The 18,739-nt window shown below is 53.0% G+C and overlaps 1 protein-coding gene across 5 annotated transcripts in view; it reads left to right on the top strand.

Moving 5' to 3' along the window:
- The window catches only part of DLG3 (discs large MAGUK scaffold protein 3), a 177,215-nt gene that overhangs the window by 142,349 nt on the left and 16,127 nt on the right, over positions 1-18,739 (top strand). For 4 of the 5 annotated variants that reach the window (XM_065411044.1, XM_065411043.1, XM_065411042.1 and 1 more), the window contains 3 exons: positions 5,208-5,322; positions 15,815-15,991; positions 17,450-17,525. In XM_065411044.1, coding sequence (XP_065267116.1) covers positions 5,208-5,322; positions 15,815-15,991; positions 17,450-17,525 — 368 coding nt within the window. Of the gene's footprint in view, positions 1-5,207; positions 5,323-15,814; positions 15,992-17,449; positions 17,526-18,263; positions 18,364-18,739 lie in introns of all 5 variants that reach the window. The other variant, XM_065411040.1, reaches the window with a different exon arrangement.

Genomic DNA, 18,739 nt, shown 5'->3' with positions numbered 1-18,739 from the left:
GCTGGCTGGATTGCCAAGGTTGCTTGTTAGCCTCTCCCCGAAGGGACAGACAGACAGACATCTACTGTCCCGGGAAACTCAATAGTGACTCGTTCCACTTACATAAAAAGGCAATTGCTGGGCCCCAAACTGCTTCTTCATCTGCTGAGGGCAAAAACAGAAAGCTTCCCCCTTAGATTTGGGTAACTGAAACCAAAATAACCAACTGGGTTGTAGTGGGCTGTTTGGTGCCAGCCTGTATGTGGCTCTTTGACTTTAAGTGAAATTTTGCAAAAAATCAACTTCCTGATTAAAAAGCAGATGATGGAGTTTGTTTGAGTGTTCTCGCAGCAAATGACTGTCCTGGCCTCTTGTCAGCATATGGTACAGGGCAGTGGAGATCTGCCTTTCCAGGCTGTAGCTTTTGATTTAATACACTTGTAATGAAACCTAGTGAGTAACGCTTCTCTGGAGAAGGGGATGCCCTGTGGCTGGAGAAGTGTCTTTTCTTTGTCTCATGACATTCCGTTCAGCTTTTGCTGAGGTAGACTTAAAAAATTGCCAGTTTCCTTTTTACTTTTGTGTTCCTTAGGAAAACTGTGGCAGCCGGTCAGAATAACTGAACAGGAACACGGTAAGGCGGGGCTCCAGCTGCTACTGTAGCAGCAACACATGCTGTGCTGGCAATACTTTGGAGCTTTCAGCCCACCTGTAGCAAGTGTGGGGCGAGGAGGGGGCAAGCCAGACCCAGCAGCCTAAGTTCCCTTTCTGGGGGCACCACATGGTGAAGGAGCTCCTGCATCTCCCAGCTAGGGGAAGAGAGAGAGAACTAGCCCAGGCTCCCCATAACCATCCCATGGAAGCCCATTTTCCCTTGTTTGGGCAAAACAAGTTTAGTTCCTGGGGAGTGGGATGGAGGACTTCCTTGACTTTATAAAAGTCCTTATGACCTTTTGAACATCAGTGGACATGTGTAGTGTAGCTTTGGGGTGTCGTGCAACCCAGCAGAGCTTCAGAGACCTGTTCTGTGCATCTCCAGCTCAGACCCTTTGTTTTTTAGCCTCACTCTGGCAGTTCAGTATAAAAAGGTTGTTCCAAGAATGCTACGGCTGCACAGTTAAGTGTTGGAAAGTCAGGAAATGCCAAGAGTTCAGGTTTCATAACCCTAACCCCGCCCCCTTTGTGCATTTGTATTGATATGGTAGTCTTTAATTATATTGTTACATACTGTTATTCAATGCCACGTAATACGCATCTTTTTGTACAGCTTTGCTATACATGTGCAGTATCTGTAGTTGTGTATGCTAGGCAATCAATCCATGAAAGCTTTTTGAAGAAGTAGTGCAGAGAATGCTGTTTATGTACAGCATATGACAGAAGTTACAACATACTCATGGTCAAAGTTATGTTGTAGGTAGGCCCTGGTCCTGTGCAGAGCCCCATCGACTTCAGTGAGGCGGTGCTGACACAGTCCGCCCATACGCAGCTCAGTGAAATTCCATGAGTCTCAGCTGTGAACTTAGCTCTGCAACTAACAACCTCTCTCAGCCCCTGAATTGCATGCAAGGATGGCTGTGCTGCTGGTTTAACAAGAAAATAAGTATTACGTAATTACCGTAGCTACCTTATAGTGAAGAGAGCTTGTCTAAAAAGTCTGCCAGTACAGATAAGGTTGAACCATTCTGACAGAAATCGCATGAAATTACAAGGGTACAAAGTCTCTTATGCTCTTACCTAGGTATGTATCTAAGGTTAGTAAAAACTGTGTTATACTGATGTATTTGAGAAAGTGTGTGACCATGTAAACCAGGGGTAGGCAACCTATGGCATGTGTGCCAAAGGCAGCACGCGAGCAGATTGTCAGTGGCACTCGCACTGCCCGGGTCCTGGCCACCAGTCTGGGAGGCTCTGCATTTTAATTTAATTTTAAATGAAGCTTCTTAAACATTTTAAAAACCTTTATTTACTTTACATACAACAATAGTTTAGTTATATATTATAGACTTATAGAAAGAGACCTTCTAAAAACGTTAAACTGTATGACTGGCACGCGAAACCTTAAATTGGAGTGAATAAATGAAGACTCAGCACACCACTTCTGAAAGGTTGCCGACCCCTGATGTAAACTATCAATGCACCTGCATAGGGGACAAAATTAAAGGCACACCATCAGCTTACACACCATACGGTGACTTGAATTTCCCCCCAATACTTTTAACGAAAGCACGTTAACGTAACCTCAGGGGGCACAAAAACTGAAAGAAGAGGACCAATATTTCTTTGTCCTGTGTGTGACAGCATGATGTGTCTAATCAGTGTCTCTGCTTCCCCTGTTGTCTGTGTGGAGATCTCACAGCAAGAGGGGAGAGGAGAACATCCTAGAGAAGGGAAATGTGTCTGGAAAAGCTCACGTCGACTGGGGTCTTGCACAGGACCTGAAATGACTCTTCAGTCTTTGTTTAAAACAAAACAAAAAAAACTAGATTCAAGTTGCTTCTGTTCCTTTGGCGTTTCCTGACTCTTGCCTGTTTAACCATTCAACCCTACCATTATACGGCTGTAGTTTTTTGGCTGGATTAGTACTTTGTGAGGAGGAAACTGGTGCAGCAAAAGGTAGAACACAATAGCAACATGAGCATTAAAAGGAGGGAGAGTGTCTGGGAGATAAATGCTGAGTCTAAACTGCATTGCAAGTAACAATGGCGTCCCCCTAACGCTATTAGAGCAGTAGCTCTGCTTGGTGCTCCAGATCCTAGTGCATTTCTAAGGATGTCTTCAGCTCTAGCAGCAGCTGCCCCACCTTTTTAGGAAGAAAACAAAAGGACATCACTTGCTAAGTAGCTGCAATAGGCCTGTTACCAAGGAGTGGATTCTGTGGGAGCCCTGGGCTGCAAAGCAGGAAGAATTCAAGCCACAGAGCAGCACTCGGGTTGGGGAGTATGGTTATCTCCCCTGCTCCCCACATACAACCCTCAGGTTCCCTGATTCCATTTCTCTCTCCTCCTCACCCTGCTCAGGATCTTGTCTTGCACTGATCCTCCCAACTGAGGAAGGCTGGGAGGCAGCTCTGCTCTGTGAATCAGCCAAAGAATGGTTCCCCCACCCCCACATGACCTGAGCACGCTCTGTGCGCTGTGCTCCCCACCCAGCCACGGCAGCTTGGAACTGAATGAGACTTGATTTTGCCAAGGCAGCTTTCTGCTCCTGGGCTCTGGATCTATCTCTTGGTGGAATCTGTGGCTGTATTTTGTTTTCAACATATGTGAATGGTGCCTCCATACTGGAAAGAGGTAGAAAGGGCCTGTATATGTGATGGTAAGGACACAGCTTTTCTGAGCGTGACAGATGGCCTGGGCAGATGTTTCCCCGGGAGTGCCTGCTATGCCGGAGCAGGGTGGAGGGGTGTCTCTTTCTCGTGGGATTTGTGGGCTGTTGGTAAAAGGATTCGATTTCATCACGGATTCCATGACCTATGTGACTGCTTCAGCCCCTGCTGCCCGCAGCTGCAGGGCTGGAGGAGCTGTGAACCCCCCGCGCGGCTGGGGCTCAGACTGTCAGTCCCCTTCCCCCTCTCTCCCCCATGGACAGGTTGCAGGCTTCCGAGACACAACCTGTCCATGACTTTTACTAAAAATAACTGACAATCTTAACTTTAGCTATTGGGTATCTCCAGCAGGAAGTGACTTTGTGTGTTTGCTGTGCTATGGCTGGATCAGTGACTTCCTTTCTTTACTGCCCCTGGGGGAGCTTCCTCCTCCCCCAAAATGAGAATTTGAGGGATGGTGCTAGTGAGAGGAGAGTGCTGTGGCCCTTCTGCCCTGGAGTCTGGGACAGGTGGTCTCAGTCCCATTGTTCACTGTGCAAATGCTCAGAAATCCCCTAGCAGAGTGAGTGGCAGCACAGGAGCAAACTTCCTCTAAGCTGCTTCTGGTGAGCAGAACCCTTGTCTCCACCCTCTGCCTTCCTTCCCCGACCTTTACACCCAGCTGAAGGTCAGCCTGGCGTCTGATGAGGGAGCTGGGAGGAGTGTCAGGTGTTAGGAAGGAGGTTGCAAGCAGCTCACTGCAGGGTTTTGCCAGCTTCTCTGGAGCTCTCCCCAGCCAGTGAGTTACTGTTCAGCTGCTTCTACGGTTCTTGGGGGGATATGTAGTGAATTTGTCATGTTCATCCTCCTGCCTGCTCAGATCTGAGGCTTGGCTTTGATTCTTCCCAAGTCACCCCATCCCAGCTGCCTGTATGCACAGTGACACCCCTCTTGGGGAAGGACAGGCTGGGGGGCTGCTCCCAAGGGGGTCCCCAAACTAGAGAGGCCTTTGGAACTGGAGAGTGAGCCCAGGGCTGCTAGTGTCCACAGAGCTGCGCAGGACTTTCTCTTAGCTTGGCTGTTCTCTTTCCGTAGTATCCAAGCATGTTCCGGGGTGAGTTAAGTGACTAACGTTGGTCATTCCTTCCTCTGAAATGCTTTGGTAACGAGTCTGTGCTGCTACTGGGGAGTAGCTGGCTTGGGAGCAGCCATGGGAGACCCTCACACTGGGCTGTTGCCCCATCCCCAGAGGGTGCAGCTGCTCCTGCCACTAGCTGGCTGGCCCAGCACTAGGATGCCTGGTTCCACCAGGGTCATTCTCCGCAGCACAGTGCCCGGCACTGTGAAGTGCTTCGTGCAGCACACCCCTCTCTTCAGGTGGGTCAGGCACCGCCCTGGAAAGGTGATCAGGTTTGGGAGCCCGCAGGCCCACGCACCTGCTGGCAGCTCTCTGCGCAGGGCAGCAGCAGATGATCCACTGCTCAGCTCTTGGGTCTGCAGAGGTGCTGCACAGCAGGGGTGGCTTCTCTTCCCACGCTCAAGAGCCATGCTCTGTGCTCGAGGATGGCAAGCGGTGGGGTTCCCTCCCCCCACAGAGAACTAGTTGTTTTGCAGATAGACTAGATCTGGGGCCAAGAAGGCAATGCCTGCTCTGTGCGTCTCGTGCCTGCACCTCGTGTTCACACAGCTGAGCAGAGAGATGGATCTGCTTTGATGCTGCAGTTTCATCCTCCTCTGTCCTGTGTCTGGGTCAGAGAGAAGCTGTGTCCCCTCCAACTAGGCTGCAGCTGCCTCCTTTCTATGAAGCTTATTTAACCTAGGAACATGCTTTCTGGCTCTCCCTGCTCCGTGGGACTGGGGTGGTTTGGTGGAGGTGTGACAGGCCAGCTCCCTCCCTTCACTAACCATCCCTTTCTCTCCTCAGAGTACAGCCGCTTCGAATCCAAAATCCACGACTTAAGAGAACAGATGATGAACAGCAGCATGAGCTCTGGGTCGGGCTCTCTCCGGACAAGCGAGAAGAGATCTCTCTATGTCCGGTAAGGTACACTTCCTCCCCCTTTCCCAGGCTCACGAGGAGGGGGCTGCAGGGAACCATCACCCCCACCCCCGGGGCTGCTGAGGTTTGGGTGAAATCCTGGCCCAACTGAAGTAAAGGCAAAACTTCCATTGACTTCATTGGTCCCAGATTTCACCCCAGGCCCTCCCTTGGTAAACTGCAGTGTGAGGCCGTTCTGCCTGCTGCAGTGCCCCACCCCTGCTGCAGTGAAATGTCGGGTGCTCTGTCCGCCCTTTGGAGTCACCTACTGCGGGGGACCTCTGCAGTGACTAGCTCCTGCTGGGCAGAGGCAACTGCAGCTTAGGCCCCACCTCTGAGCGTTTACCAGGCCAGTCTCTGTGGAGAGTCTCTGCCCTTGGCTTGCAGCACCCCGGGGGAGATTTCTCTTCCCCAGAGGGCAAGGTGGCTTTTTACAGTCCAGAGAGGCAGTCCCCTGCCGTGGCGCACACATGCCCTCGGCAAGGGGCTCCCTTCTGGCCAGGCCTGAGCAGAAGCTGGCTGATGAATGCGGTTCTGTTGGAGCCCACTGAGGGCCCTGCAGGCTGTGAGCTGCATCACCCTCCTTAACCCAGGGAGGAGGGAGCTTGGCTGCTCAAGTGAGCCTATCTTCCTAGAAATGTCTCTGGTCCCCAGGCTGTGCCTGCTGAGGGGAAATAGAACCTAAGTGCAACCTTGTAGCTTAACAATTCAACCCAGCACTCTGGCTTCCACCGCAGCCCTGGCTAGGTCCATGTACCTGTGCGCAGAGTGTGCTGTCCAACCTTTGCCTCATTATAGCCCTTGATACAGACCGCCCGGGAGGCATGAGGCCAAGTGCATGTTACTGAGGGAGCTGTGACTTTGCTGCCTATAATACCAAGCCCTAACGTTGCACTGAGGTAGTCCTTGCATTGCATTGAATCTCTAGTTCCCCCTTTTTGAGAGACACCCGCTTCCTGGTGCTAGGCGCTCTGCACAGAGCCTGTGGCAGATCCAGGCACAGGGCAGCGTTGTCTCTGACTCTCCAGGGGGTGGGCCATTTGGGACTAAAAGGACCAATAGGAAATGGGAGGAGAATTCAAGTGAGGCTGCCAGGGGCTGGAGTGAGCACTGACCTGGAATCCTGACGTCCGAGATCTGTCCTCTCTGCGTGGTGAGGGGTGCCCTGCGTTTTCCCATAGGAGGCACTTGGGGCAGGGAGGGCAAGCAGGTGACTCTCAGAACTTGGCACACATCCCAGCTCACTGCATGTAGCAAGCCGGCCCTGTGGTGCAGTGAGCCCTGCTCAGGCAGTGGATGCTGTGGAAGATGTAAAACCCCCAGAGCTCACCTTGTCATGCAGTGCAAAGTTTCTGCTGGCTGCAGCTGGGGGTGTGGGTTCATAGCCTGAGGGGGAGGACTGGAGATCTGTGCCGGGGCGCTCACTGCTGTTGCACCCCCCAGGGCTGTGGTCGGGTGTAGCATGCTTTCTGTGGGACTCCTCTCCTCCCACCCCCACCACATCCCTGAGGCAGGATCTGGCTGGAGGGGAGGGAAGCTCTTAGCTGGATTATTGCTTTGATCCCTGGACATGGCTCTGACCCATAAGCAAGTTTAGAACGAGATGGGTTAATGACAGCTGCTATGGCCCCTTTATCCCTGCTCCACTCCCAGATCCCTGCTGTAGCACAGTGGGCTCCCCTTACAGGGATCCAGCCATGCCCACTTCTCTTTAGCCTAGGGCGTGTGAGTGACTCAGGCTGCTTCGGCTGTGTAGAGAGTGACAAGTCCGTAGGGCTCTACCTGCTCTGGGGCCGTACCTCCCGTCCGGTAGCATGGTGAGTCCTGGCCTAGGGCTGTCACTGAGCCAAGGGGCCTAGTTCTCCTGATGGCTCTAGTCCACGGTCTCTGCTGTACCTTAGCTCCATGAGAACTCCCAGGAAAGGGTCCTGCGTGGGGCTCTCTGGGCGAGCCTCGCACTGTCTTGTGGCACTCCAACCAGGGGAGAGCAGAGCCAGTGGAGCTCCCAGGAGAGGAGTGCTGGCTCCACTGCTGGCGGGGACGCTGGCCCTGCTCTGTAACTCCAGGCGCTCGGCCAGCAGCAGGTTATCTGTCTCTGATAGTCGCTTCCCTGAGGACTGGCATTTTCCCTCTCGGGCTTGTAATTAAAAGGTGCAGTGCTGGTGCTAAATAAGCTGTGGTTTGATGCACCCCTTGGTATTCCCAGGCCCTGCTCATGCTGTCACCCTTTCCGTTCGGGTCCAGCCCTGGGAGGCCGAGCCGAGCTGCATGTGGGGGCTGGGGTGTGTCGTAGTAAACGCCAGGAGCTGCTGTGCTGACTGGCGCACCGAAGTGCTGGGTGCTGAAGGTGATGGCGACCAAGGGTGGCTGGTGGGTGCAGTATCACAGTCTGGTTCTGGGAGCTGAGCTGTGGAAGGGCACGGGGGTTGGTGGGCAGTTGGCTGCCGTGCTCAGCCAATGGAAAGTCAGGTTGGCTCCCTTAGGCCTGGTCTACGCTGCGGGGGGGCTGATCTTAGTTAGGCAGCTTCAGCTACGTGAATAACGTAGCTGAAGTCGATGTACTTAGATCGACTCACCGCGGTGTCTTCGCTGCGGTGAGTCGACGGCTGACACCCACCCGTTGACTCCGCCTGCGCCTCTCGCCCTGGTGGAGTACTGGAGTCGATGGGAGAGCGCTCGGGGGTCAATTGCTGCCCGTCGATCCAGCGCGTAATGTAAACATGCCCTCAGTGATGGTGACTTTCCCTCTGACTCTGCTCACCCAAACTGCCTGGGGTACCTGGGGAAGGGGCAAGGAGAGGAGCTACACCTTTTACAAGAGAGCGTCCCAGTGTGGAGCAGTCAGCCTCTCATCGGCCTGTACTGTTCTCTGTCTGCCAGGGGTCAGGCCTTGCAGGGAGGTCGTGCAGCGTCCCCCTGGGGCCAAACAGGAGCTGGCATGTACCTCTGCCTTTCCTCTGGAAAGGGCTGTTCATGGGATGTGGTTCAGGTGACCACCCCACTCCTTCCTACCGGGATGCATACAAGCCTGAGTGACTGAAATGGCATGATTTTTAACCTCAGCCTGCCCCTCCCCGGCTCATCTCTAACCGCTCTCATTAATGGCAGTCGGGTTAAACCGTACTCGGTCACAGACTGTCAGTGGTTCCTGTGGTTTGTGACCACACTTCTCAAAGCCATTTTACACCTGTCTTGAAGAGCCCTGCCCCAGCCCTTCTGGGTGGGGTAGTTTCGAGCACGATTTAGATGAAACTGGTTGAGCTGTCGTGCTGTGGACAGGACAGTAATTACAAGGTTTGCTGCCAAACTGTCTTAGTCAGTCCTCCGAGGCAATCCCACAGTGCAGTGCATGATATCAGTAGGGGAAATGCTTGCCACACTGTCTTCCAGAGCAGGAAATAACCCCCTATTCCTGAGATGAACACACCTGCATTCCCTGGCTGTGGATACTCCAGACCTCCCCTGCTGTTGGTGAGCTGTGCACAAGTGCCTGCCTCTCTCTCTCTGGAGCTGGTTTATAGACTGATAATGTTCCCTTCTGGCCTTGGAATCTGTGATCATCTAGTCTGACCTCCTGTATAACACAGGCCAGAGACCTGCCCCAAAACTATTCCTAGAGCAGAGCTTTTAGGAAAACCGGCCATCTTGATTTAAAAATTGTCAGTGATGGAGAATCCATCGTGCACCTTGGTAAATTGTTCCAGTAGTTAATTACTCTCACTGTCAAAATTTCCAGTCTGGATTTGTCTGACTTCAACTTCCAGACGTTGGATCACATTAGACCTTTCTCTGCTAGATTGAAGAGCCTGTTATTAAATATTTGTTCCCAGTGTCGGTACTTTTAGACTGCAATCAAGTCACCCCTTAACCTTCTCTGTAAGATAATGTGATTGTGCCATAGTTTAATGCACACTGGAGGTCCCCCTCCCCCTGTGAGATGTAGGTCAGTATGAATAGACCCGTGGGACACCACGCCCCAATGCCAGCCCTGTGATGCCCCAAGAGGCAAAGTGCATCTGAACTGGCTCCAGAGATACTGGATAACGCTTTACCTGGCCGGGAAATAGATGTAAAACGTACTTATGCCCGTGTAACTGGGAGTGAGGCCAGGGACCAGCCGCTGTGCTGCCCCTGCCTTGGCCCTCTTGCTACCTTGAATGCTCTAGTTTCTGTTCACACTCCAAAGCCCGCGTGCCCCAGGGTCATCTGGTACTGAGCTGGATGCCCGTAGCTCTGCTCCAGTCTGGCAACTGCAATGCAGCTGAAGAGGGGTGGCTTCCTTCTAGGGCATCTGGCCTTTCCCCAGGGCTGGCGTTGGAGACCCCAGACAATTGCTGTCACTCACAGAGCACAGCAGCCTTGTGGGCATTCTGAGGCCAAGATTGGGAGCTGATTATCAGGAAACACTGAGCACCCCATCTACTGCCCCCAAGAATCGGGCCTTGCAGAGTCTCAGGTAGGGCACCTGGAATCCCTAAGCCGCTTTGGAAATGGTGGCATGCAGCTTTCGGCCATGCTATGTGTATGGTCTGGGGCCCTGGCTGAATCCCGCTGAGATTAGTCAAGTGTGTCGTGCCCATTTGTGGAGCCCTGTTGTGGGTGCTCTCCATGGGTCTGCTTTTTGCTTTAATCCCAGACATAAGGCAGCTCATGTCCAGAGCGGGATCTGTTTCTCTCCCCCCCCACCCACCACAAAAAAAAATCACTTGAGGAGGAGGGCAGTGCAGCGCAGCGCAGCCTGGTATCACTGATTCATAGAACCACGGTTTCTCCTCCCTGCCCTCAGGTGCCTGACTCTGCAGAGATTGGGGCATCCTCTGCCTGCACAAGGTATGCGTTAGAACAACATCCAGTCTTGAGAATGCTTCTGTTGGCCGATGATGAGCACTAACGCGCACCTAGTCTAGTCCAGGCCTTAGCGCACGGCTCCATGTTCTGCATCAGATTGCCAATGCCAGGCAGGATTCGCAGCTCACCTTCTAGCTGCCAGTGTTCAACTCCCCCTGAGGCCACCAGCGGCTTTCCTTCTCCTGTGTTGTCACGGTAATGCAGATTCTGCAGGTCAGATGCAGCTCTCAGTGATACCTGTATGGACCTTTTGTCCTCAAACCCTCCCCAAAGTGATGCCTGCCTCAGCCACAGAGCACGTATTGCTGTACTGCTAGTTGCCAGAGTGCAGGCATTCTCATTAGTACCTTGCCGCCTTTGCATCTGTGGGCTCAGACTAATTAACCCTTGAGATAGCAAGGTGACAGACTCCTCGGGAATATCCTAGGTAGGTAGATCGGACAGTTGGGTTGCTCTTTGAGCCAGCCTGGAGCCCAGTTCCCTTTTCTCAAATCTGTGCTGGCTCTGCAGGGCATCAGCAGTTTCCCCTGACACACGAGGGTAGCAGAGCTGTTGCACAGAGCATCTCTTCAAGCCAGAACAGCTCTTCTGAACACTGCCTGGCCCCCCCAGGCACGCCCTGTTGAGCATGCACTGGGTGATCTAACACGGCCAGTCAGGGTGTGTCTACACACCAGTTAAAAACCCAGCTGACGGGCTCAGGCTAAGGGATTGTTGAACTGTGGTGTAGACACTCAGGCTTGAGCTGGAGCCCACGCTCTAGGACCCTGTGAGGTGGGAGGGTCCCAGAACTCCCAAGCCCAAATGTCTACATGGGGCTGAGGGCCTGAGCCCCTCAGCCCGTCAGCTGGCACTAGCCAGTACCGTCAGAGAGCAGTGCGTGTGCAGCTGTATGGCCAGAAATGCAGCAACGCCTTTCTCTAAACTGATCCAGGCTTGTAGCCAGGATTCAGCGCCTTGGCTGGGTAAGCATCACTAGCTGCTGTTCTCCCTGTTAGTCTCACGGGAGAGGAATAGTTAAATAATTCTCCCTCCTCTTGTTCTTTGGCCATGTTTGTCCTGCTGAGCATTGGGTGGCTGGACTCAGCTTAGTTAATTCCTTTGTGAGCCACTGGATTTACCCTGTAGTAATATACCCAGCCAACTCCCCAGCTCCCTGTGTTTTAAAGGCAGAGACGGTTGGTTTTTGCATGTACATTCTGTGCGTGCAGCAAGTTCACAGCTTGGAGACTGAAGGAATGCTCAAAGGGCCTGTGTTTACTCTGGAACCTGCCTGACCAGTTCTCCTGGGCTCTCACATTTCTTTATATTTCTAATCACTCTGCTCCCAAGCAGGCCGTGCCAGCCACACACAGCCTTAATCCATTGGCTTCAAAAGTTCCACCTCTCTGGGGGTTATGTGCCCTTAGCTAAAAGGACCCTGCCGTGTTCTGCTGTTGGCTCCCTCACCCTAAGTGCAGGGCTTGGGGCAGGGGAAGCTACATCTGACACGTTGACTTGAGTTCCTAGTCTCGGGTTTACTGCTGAACAACAAAGAAGCGTGTTTTCGGATGTGGCTTGTCCGTTGTTGCCTAACAAGTTAGGAATGGTCTCCCGGGAGACAGATTGGGGCTGGATTATCTGGGATGCTTAAAACTGGACAAAGGCAGTAAGCTGCGGCTCTGCTGGGGTTTTCTGTGAAGTTCCCCAACCCCCACTCTCTAATTTTGCTCCCCTGGTTTTAGTGTAGATGGTTTCTGTCTGCTGCATTGTGAGTGAAAGCAGTGCCCACAGTAGGGACCCCCAAGTTTTAATGTCGCTGGTGTAGATGGTACCAGAGTCCTAGGACAAGGGCTTTTGCTTCCAGGAATTGCCTGGGATGTTGAAGTGCCTTATCCCCTCTGCTGTAGTCCAGAAGTTCCAGAAATGCCCATTTAGCTGACTGATCACTCACTCTCCCCAGCCTGGTTGTGCTGCAGTAGTTGCTGTGTGAAGGGGCTGTAAATGGGAATCTCTTCTTTCCTCTCCCTGGATGTTGAGAGGCATTGTGACCAGCTCCGTGGGGAATCCCAGGTGTCCCGGAACGGCAGCACCACTGCACCAGGCTGGCTAGAGTGGGGTGAATATCGCACAGGTGGCTAGGTACAGACCATGGACATCTGATTCACTTCTGCTTCTCTACCTGGCTTCCCTGCACTTGCGGTTGGAGCATAGGGTTTTGCTGGTGTGGATCCCGAGGAATTTCTCTGGCCTCAGCGTGTTTCCTGTGTGTGCCAGCATGCTGTGTCTAGCCAGTCTCACTGCTTCCCCTCTTGTCTGGGGGGGTTTCACAGCAACAGGGGAGAGACGAACACATTAAGAATAGGGGAATGTGATTGTAAATGCACAAATGTTGTCTGGGGCTTGAGGGCTGGATGTGAAAACTAGAAAGATTAGATCTTTAAAAGGACAGCAACAACTCGAGTTTCTCTTAGAAGCTCTGGTTTTAGCCCCCACCGCTCCCCAATAATTCAGAAGGTAATGGCGAGAAAAGGTTTCTTGGAAGTTTGGAGAAAATCACTCAAACCGTTTTGTTACTCTGACTTGACACTGTAGCTGCCTAACCTGTCTAGCCCAAATTACTACTTGGCTAATCATCCTGGGAAGCTAGTGCCCAACCCAGCTGGTCAGTGAGCAGAGTTATTAGGGACTAGGACAGTCGTTAGCCTGATGGCCTACACCACACACTATGGAGCTCTGTGTAGATGTAGAGTTATTTTGCTAACTCAACCAAGGACCAATTCTGCATGAGAAGGCCAAGTGACTCTGAGATGAGTTAGAGGCCTGGGATTAAGCCATCTTGAGAGTAAGCCGTGGCCAGGGTCTGTGCAGGGAAGTACTGGAGTCCAATTCTGCTTTAGAGCCACAAAATAAAGACAAGTCCGGGGAGAGAGGATTTTGTGTGTTGTGTTTGATCCTGCTTGATCACAGGAAGCTAGGAGCTAGTTGCATCTTAGAGTGAACATAAGGGTCCTCTTATGACAACAGTTAACAGAGCTTTCCTCTAGCTTGAGTGAAGGCAGCTGTAAAGCCAGGCTTCCAGTGGCATGCACCGTGACGGTTCACTTGTAGTCCTGCATTTGGTGCAGAATGAGTGTGTCTGTGTGAAGGAAGCAGGTCACACTGCTTTGGAAATTTGAGGTCATGTAAAAACGTGCCGTGTAGGTTACAGCCATTTGGCTTTTACTGCTTCGCATACTGTATGTAGCCAGCCTTAAGCTTCCTAAGGAGAGGTCCTGGGGGAGGGGCCGGGGGAAGAAGGCTGCTAGCGTCTCAGTTCAGCTGATCAGGAGTGGAACGGCACCCTCAGGACTCATTTTATCCCATCCAAAATATTAAATGGCAACTTCTCCAAACCCAGGGCAGGGAAGCCGGTGTGGGGAGACAGCTCTGATGTGGAATGGGCCCTTCTGAGCCTTTCTGGGCCCCAAGCAGTGAGGATGGAAACCCTGATGCTGCAATACAAAAAATGTTCATAGACATGCAAAAAGGCCCATGTATTTTCTGAACAAATGACACTGCATGAAAGAGTGAATGTAATTGGAGCTGGTTTGGAGCATGACTTTCTCAAGAAATTCTGCTGGATTGGGGGTATTGAAGGCAGAGAATCTCTAGCCGCATGTTGAATCAGTAAAAAACAAATGCAAGTGATTGGCTCAAGGAAGAATTGACAGGCCTGGTGGATGGAGCAAGAGGAAGCAACCTGAGGATAGTGGGTCTCCATGAAAGGGAGATCAGAGATGATCTGCTTTCTTTTATCAGTAACTTCATCAAGGAAATCTGGGCTGAGACAGAACAAGCTCAGTACAGCCTCCTGCTGTTAAACCACCAGAGCGGGGAGCAGGACTTAGTGTTGTAACAAAGAAAATTAATTCAAGAAGCTACAAAGAAAGAAGTGTCTTCCAAAGTCGCGTGCGTCCCTCTTGTCTAATAAGGCAGGCTGGCAACCAGCCCTGCAGGATGAGCACTCACGGCGAGGCTGATACCAGCATTTGGGATCTTTGGTCCATGGTTCAGGTATCTCAAGAAACAAAAGAAGCCCAAACTGCACGTACTCTGCAACTGTGTTCAGAGCTCCAAAGCCTCAGGTCTCTCCCTTCCTCCCCCTCCTCCTGCAATCCGAGGTTCCTCTTGCATCCCGGGATACTGGTGGTGATAAACAATGAGAGCAAGGGTGGCATCTCTGTGCTCCGTCCGTTCACCTTTGTCTTTGTGCATCTGGAGGGCAGGTTCATCTGATGGAAAGGAATTGGATAAATCTGACTCTTGGCCTCCCCAGTCTCTTTTCCTCCCTCCTTGGTCCAACAGCCTCTGCTGGTTATTACCATATATACTCGTTCATTAGCCCATTCGTTTATAAGCTGACCCCCCAAGATCGTTAGGTAAAAATAGCAAAAACTGCAGGACCCGTTCATAAGCCAACCCTATATTTCAGGGGTTGGCAAACTTTGGCTCCTGGCCCGTTAAGGTAAACCGCGAGTGGGCCTGGACGTTTTGTTTACCTGGAGCGTCTGCAGGCATGGAGCCCCTCAGCTCCCAGTGTCCACGGTTTGCCGTTCCCAGCCAATGGGAGCTGCGGGAAGTGGCACATCACTTCCCGCAGCTCCGATTGGCTGGGAACGGCAAACCACGGCCACACGGAGCCGAGGGGCTCCGTGCCTGCAGACGCTCCAGGTAAACAAAATGACAATGTATTAAATATTCAATTCAATGATTCCATTGAGTTTAAAATAATCAAAATTTGGCATAGACCCGTTTATAAGCCGACCCCCGCTCTTTGATGCGTCACTTTTTTACCAAAAATATTCGGCTTATGAACGAGTATATACAACTTCCCCGGTTTCTTCTCATGTTTCAGCCAATTTACATTTCTACAAGCACATCGGGAGGGCATCTCTCGTGATTGAGAATAGCCCCTCACCATGTTGTAGGAGTCTCTGGTGTCTGGCCTGTTATGATACTTCATCAGCAAGGGGAGCTCATGGGTGGCCGTCTACAGTGAATTTTCCCATCTTCCCTTGGAGAGGGAAGCCGGAGTGTGGTGTGTATGGACGATGCAGATGTTTTATCGCTCATGTTGGTCAGGGCTGAGACTGCTTGAAGTTATGGGATGTCAGAGAGACCCTGGCAGGTTAAATAAACCCACCTGCTCTGGGTTACTAGGGAACCAGAGATCCTGGAAGCTTGCAGGAGTTTTTACAATCTATCTTCTCAATGTGCTGTTCACATCTCTGGCCTCCCTTCCCTCTGAGCAGGGGGAACACAGCATTGGTTAGAGGGTCCCCCTGGGCTGGGCTGGAGGGGGACAAGGGGGCCTCAAATTCTACGGGAGCAGGGGTACCAGGAAATGCCTCACCACGTGGGTCAGTGTCTCAGGCTGGGAGAGGTCCTCCCAGCAGAGCCAGGTGTGAACAAGGAATGAACTGGTTACTGAGGATCCCAAACGTGTCCCTTCAGCCTCGGGTTCCCTTGGGGTGCCCAGCTCAGCCCCAGCAGGTTATGGGATGTCGCCTGGTCTGACCCACCTGCCGTCCAGTAGCCACAGGCTGTGGCAGTCTCGCCTGCTGGAGTGGCCTGTACCATTGTCCGCAGGGGAGAGTCTCACTGCTCCTTCTGTTCCTTTGCAGAGCCCTGTTTGACTATGACAGGACCCGGGACAGCTGCCTGCCAAGCCAGGGGCTCAGCTTCTCCTATGGGGACATTCTGCACGTTATCAATGCCTCCGACGACGAGTGGTGGCAGGCGAGACTAGTGACGCCCCACGGAGAAAGTGAGCAGATTGGGGTCATCCCCAGCAAAAAAAGGTGAGTGTCCCTCAGCAGCCCTGTTCCCCTCTCTCCACAATGGATCGGGCCAAGCGCAGGGACTGGGCCCCATGTGGCATTGCAGGGACCTGCTCCAGCTGCTAGGAGCCATCGGTGGTGGTGGTGCCAGGGCCTCCCACCCCCAATTGGGTGTGTGACACCCCCGCGGGCAGCGGCCAGGAGGCGGCTCTCACTGGGCCCCTGCAGGGCTGTGCACCATCGAAGTCGGGGTGAATAGGAAGCAGGGGTTGTTGATAGGTCTGCAGTGAGACCCTTTCTCCTGAAGCAATCTGGATTGTGAATTCCCGGAAGAGCAGCTGAGGAGACGAGAAGAGCAGTTGGTCCTGTTCAGCTGGGTGAGAGTCTGGCTCTGCCATGGTTGAAAAGGGGAGTTGGGGAGTCCCCAGCCCTGCTAGCCCTGAGGAGCTCAAGGCCCCTGATGCCAGAGCCATGCAGCCTGTGCCTTGTGTGCCACCGAGGATCTGTCTAAGCCAGGTCCCATCCGATGTGAAACCGCAGAGCCCAGAGAGAGGAGGAACCAGCTAACCACCAGCTCTGCTTGTGGTTTCTGTGGGTTTCATGTCGAAACAGATGCTGGGGTGGGTGAGACGGGAGCGATGTTTTGCTCCCCTCTGCCGTCAGGCAGAGCGGTTGGGACGTGCAGGTGCCAATGGGTACGGGGGGGGCTCTGCCTGCTGCAGGGGCAGTGCCCAGTTCTTGCTGGCAGAACCGGATCCGCCTGCTGTGGGGAGGGGGGGTCCTGGTCTGCAGAGACAGAGAATGTCCTTTGGGCGGCTTGCCAGTGTGACGGGGTGAAGGCCTGGGGCAGAGTTCAGCCTCTCTAGTGGCGCTTGCTCCCTGGACAACCTCTGCACACGGGAGGGTTGTGACCTAGCATAAACCCCATTCCTAGTTCCAGGGGGACCAGCTGAGGGGAGGGGAGAGGCTTTCTGTGTCCTCACCGTGATCCCTCCTAGAGGTGAGCTGTTCTGCTGTGCGCCTCTGTGCAACGTCTGTCCATCCGTCTCCTTCCTCGGGAGTGCCTGGGAAGGGGCAGCCCCACGCCCCCTCTCTCCCCCGAAGGGCTCTTCGTGTTGGGCACGCTGTTCAGTTGATCAGCTTATTGCGGGCTGGGCTGGGCTCCCCACTGGCTCCTCTCTCCTCCAGGTTCCTGGCGCTGGTTAGATTCATGACAAGCTGCCTGGTCAAATCGCTGCTAATAGCAGAAGCTGCTCAAAGGCCCAGAGCCGCCTCCAAGTGTTCTCTCCGTACAGATGGCGTGGTCAGGTGGTTTGGGTGCCAGAGGGAGCTTTATTGCATGGATGGGGCGCAGAGGTGACCCTCTGCCCGTTGCTGCCCACCGATGTAGCTCAGCAAGCACCGTATGGAGAGGAGCAGGGCAGGGCAGCGAGCTGCACACATATGAACTAGGGCTTTCTCTCGTTTGACTTGAATCAGGGTGGAAAAGAAGGAGCGTGCAAGATTGAAAACAGTGAAGTTCCACGCCCGGACTGGGATGATTGAGTCCAACAGGGTAAGTGCCAGAGCGGGGGTGCCCGGGATGGCCTGAGGTGGAAGCTAGAGGGGCGAAGGAGCGTCCAAGGCTAATGTGGTAACGCTTCTCACTTGGGAAGATAGCCAGAGCGTTCCTGAGTAGAGAGCAGTTGAGACCAGTTGGACTCGAGTTGTGTATGGCTGGGCTGCTTCTTAGGCTTCTGTTCAAACTGCACAGCGGATCCCCTGCCTGGCTGCAAATCTGCAGAGCTGGCAGCCTGGGGTGGGCCAGGAGATTTCGACACAGACACTTCAGCTTGAAGCAGAATTTCCCTGTGACACTGTGTGTGACCCCATAAGCTGGTGGTCAAGCCCTAGATCGCTTGTGAACAAAAGGTGCATCGCAAAACACCCCGGCTGGGTGGAGCTGACCTCAGACCGTCTTGCACAGGCGCGTGCGACTTCCCTACGATGGGAGGCTTGAGGTCAGAGCCTGGCTGCTTAATAAAAACACTTCAGACTAAGAAGGGGGCTTAGGGACATGGCCTCGCTCCTGTGGAAAGCGGACTGGGTAGTCAACCTTCCAACATCCCTACAACATTTTTCTCTACACTTAATTTTTCTCCTGCATTATAGTTTCCATGTAATCTCCATGATTTCATTTGAGGGTGATTGCCCTGCCACAGATCCTCATTGTCTCTTCATTTTAATTTTTCGTGCATGCGTTAAACACCATTTGTTTTTTCTGTCCTCCCTTCCATCTCCATGTTCTTCACAGTCGATCAAAACGAAACGTAAAAAGAGTTTCCGCCTCTCCCGAAAGTTTCCATTTTACAAGAGCAAAGAGAACCTGGCCCAGGAGAGCAGCGGACAGGAACGTAAGTAGCCGCTGGCCAGAGAGGGCAAAGTGTGCAACCCCCACCCAAACCCCAGCGCCTGCTCCGTGTGGCGGGCTGGGCTGAGTGCATTTCCCTCGCCAAAGAGCCTGCATTCAAAATAGCTGGGAATTTCGTTGCATTGGGCCAAACGGCACGACTCCACCCTTTGAGAACTGTTCTGGGAGCCTTCTCAGTTGGAACTGGCTCAGCAAGCAGATAGAGGCAGGATAGGACTTGCTGTGGGACCAGTGGGTCCCTCTGCAACTGCTTACCAAGCTCTGGCTGCACCTCCCCGAGTGTCCCAGTGGCTTCCCACCCATATTGAGAGACAGACCCAGAGCCTGCAATGGCTTCCCAAGCTCAGGAGACTCAGATG

The sequence above is a fragment of the Emys orbicularis genome, chromosome 9 (assembly GCF_028017835.1).
Source record: "Emys orbicularis isolate rEmyOrb1 chromosome 9, rEmyOrb1.hap1, whole genome shotgun sequence".
In the NCBI taxonomy this organism is placed as follows: Eukaryota; Metazoa; Chordata; order Testudines; family Emydidae; genus Emys; species Emys orbicularis.
Note: the sequence above shows the minus strand (reverse complement) of the source record. Positions and strands in the feature narration are given on the sequence as shown.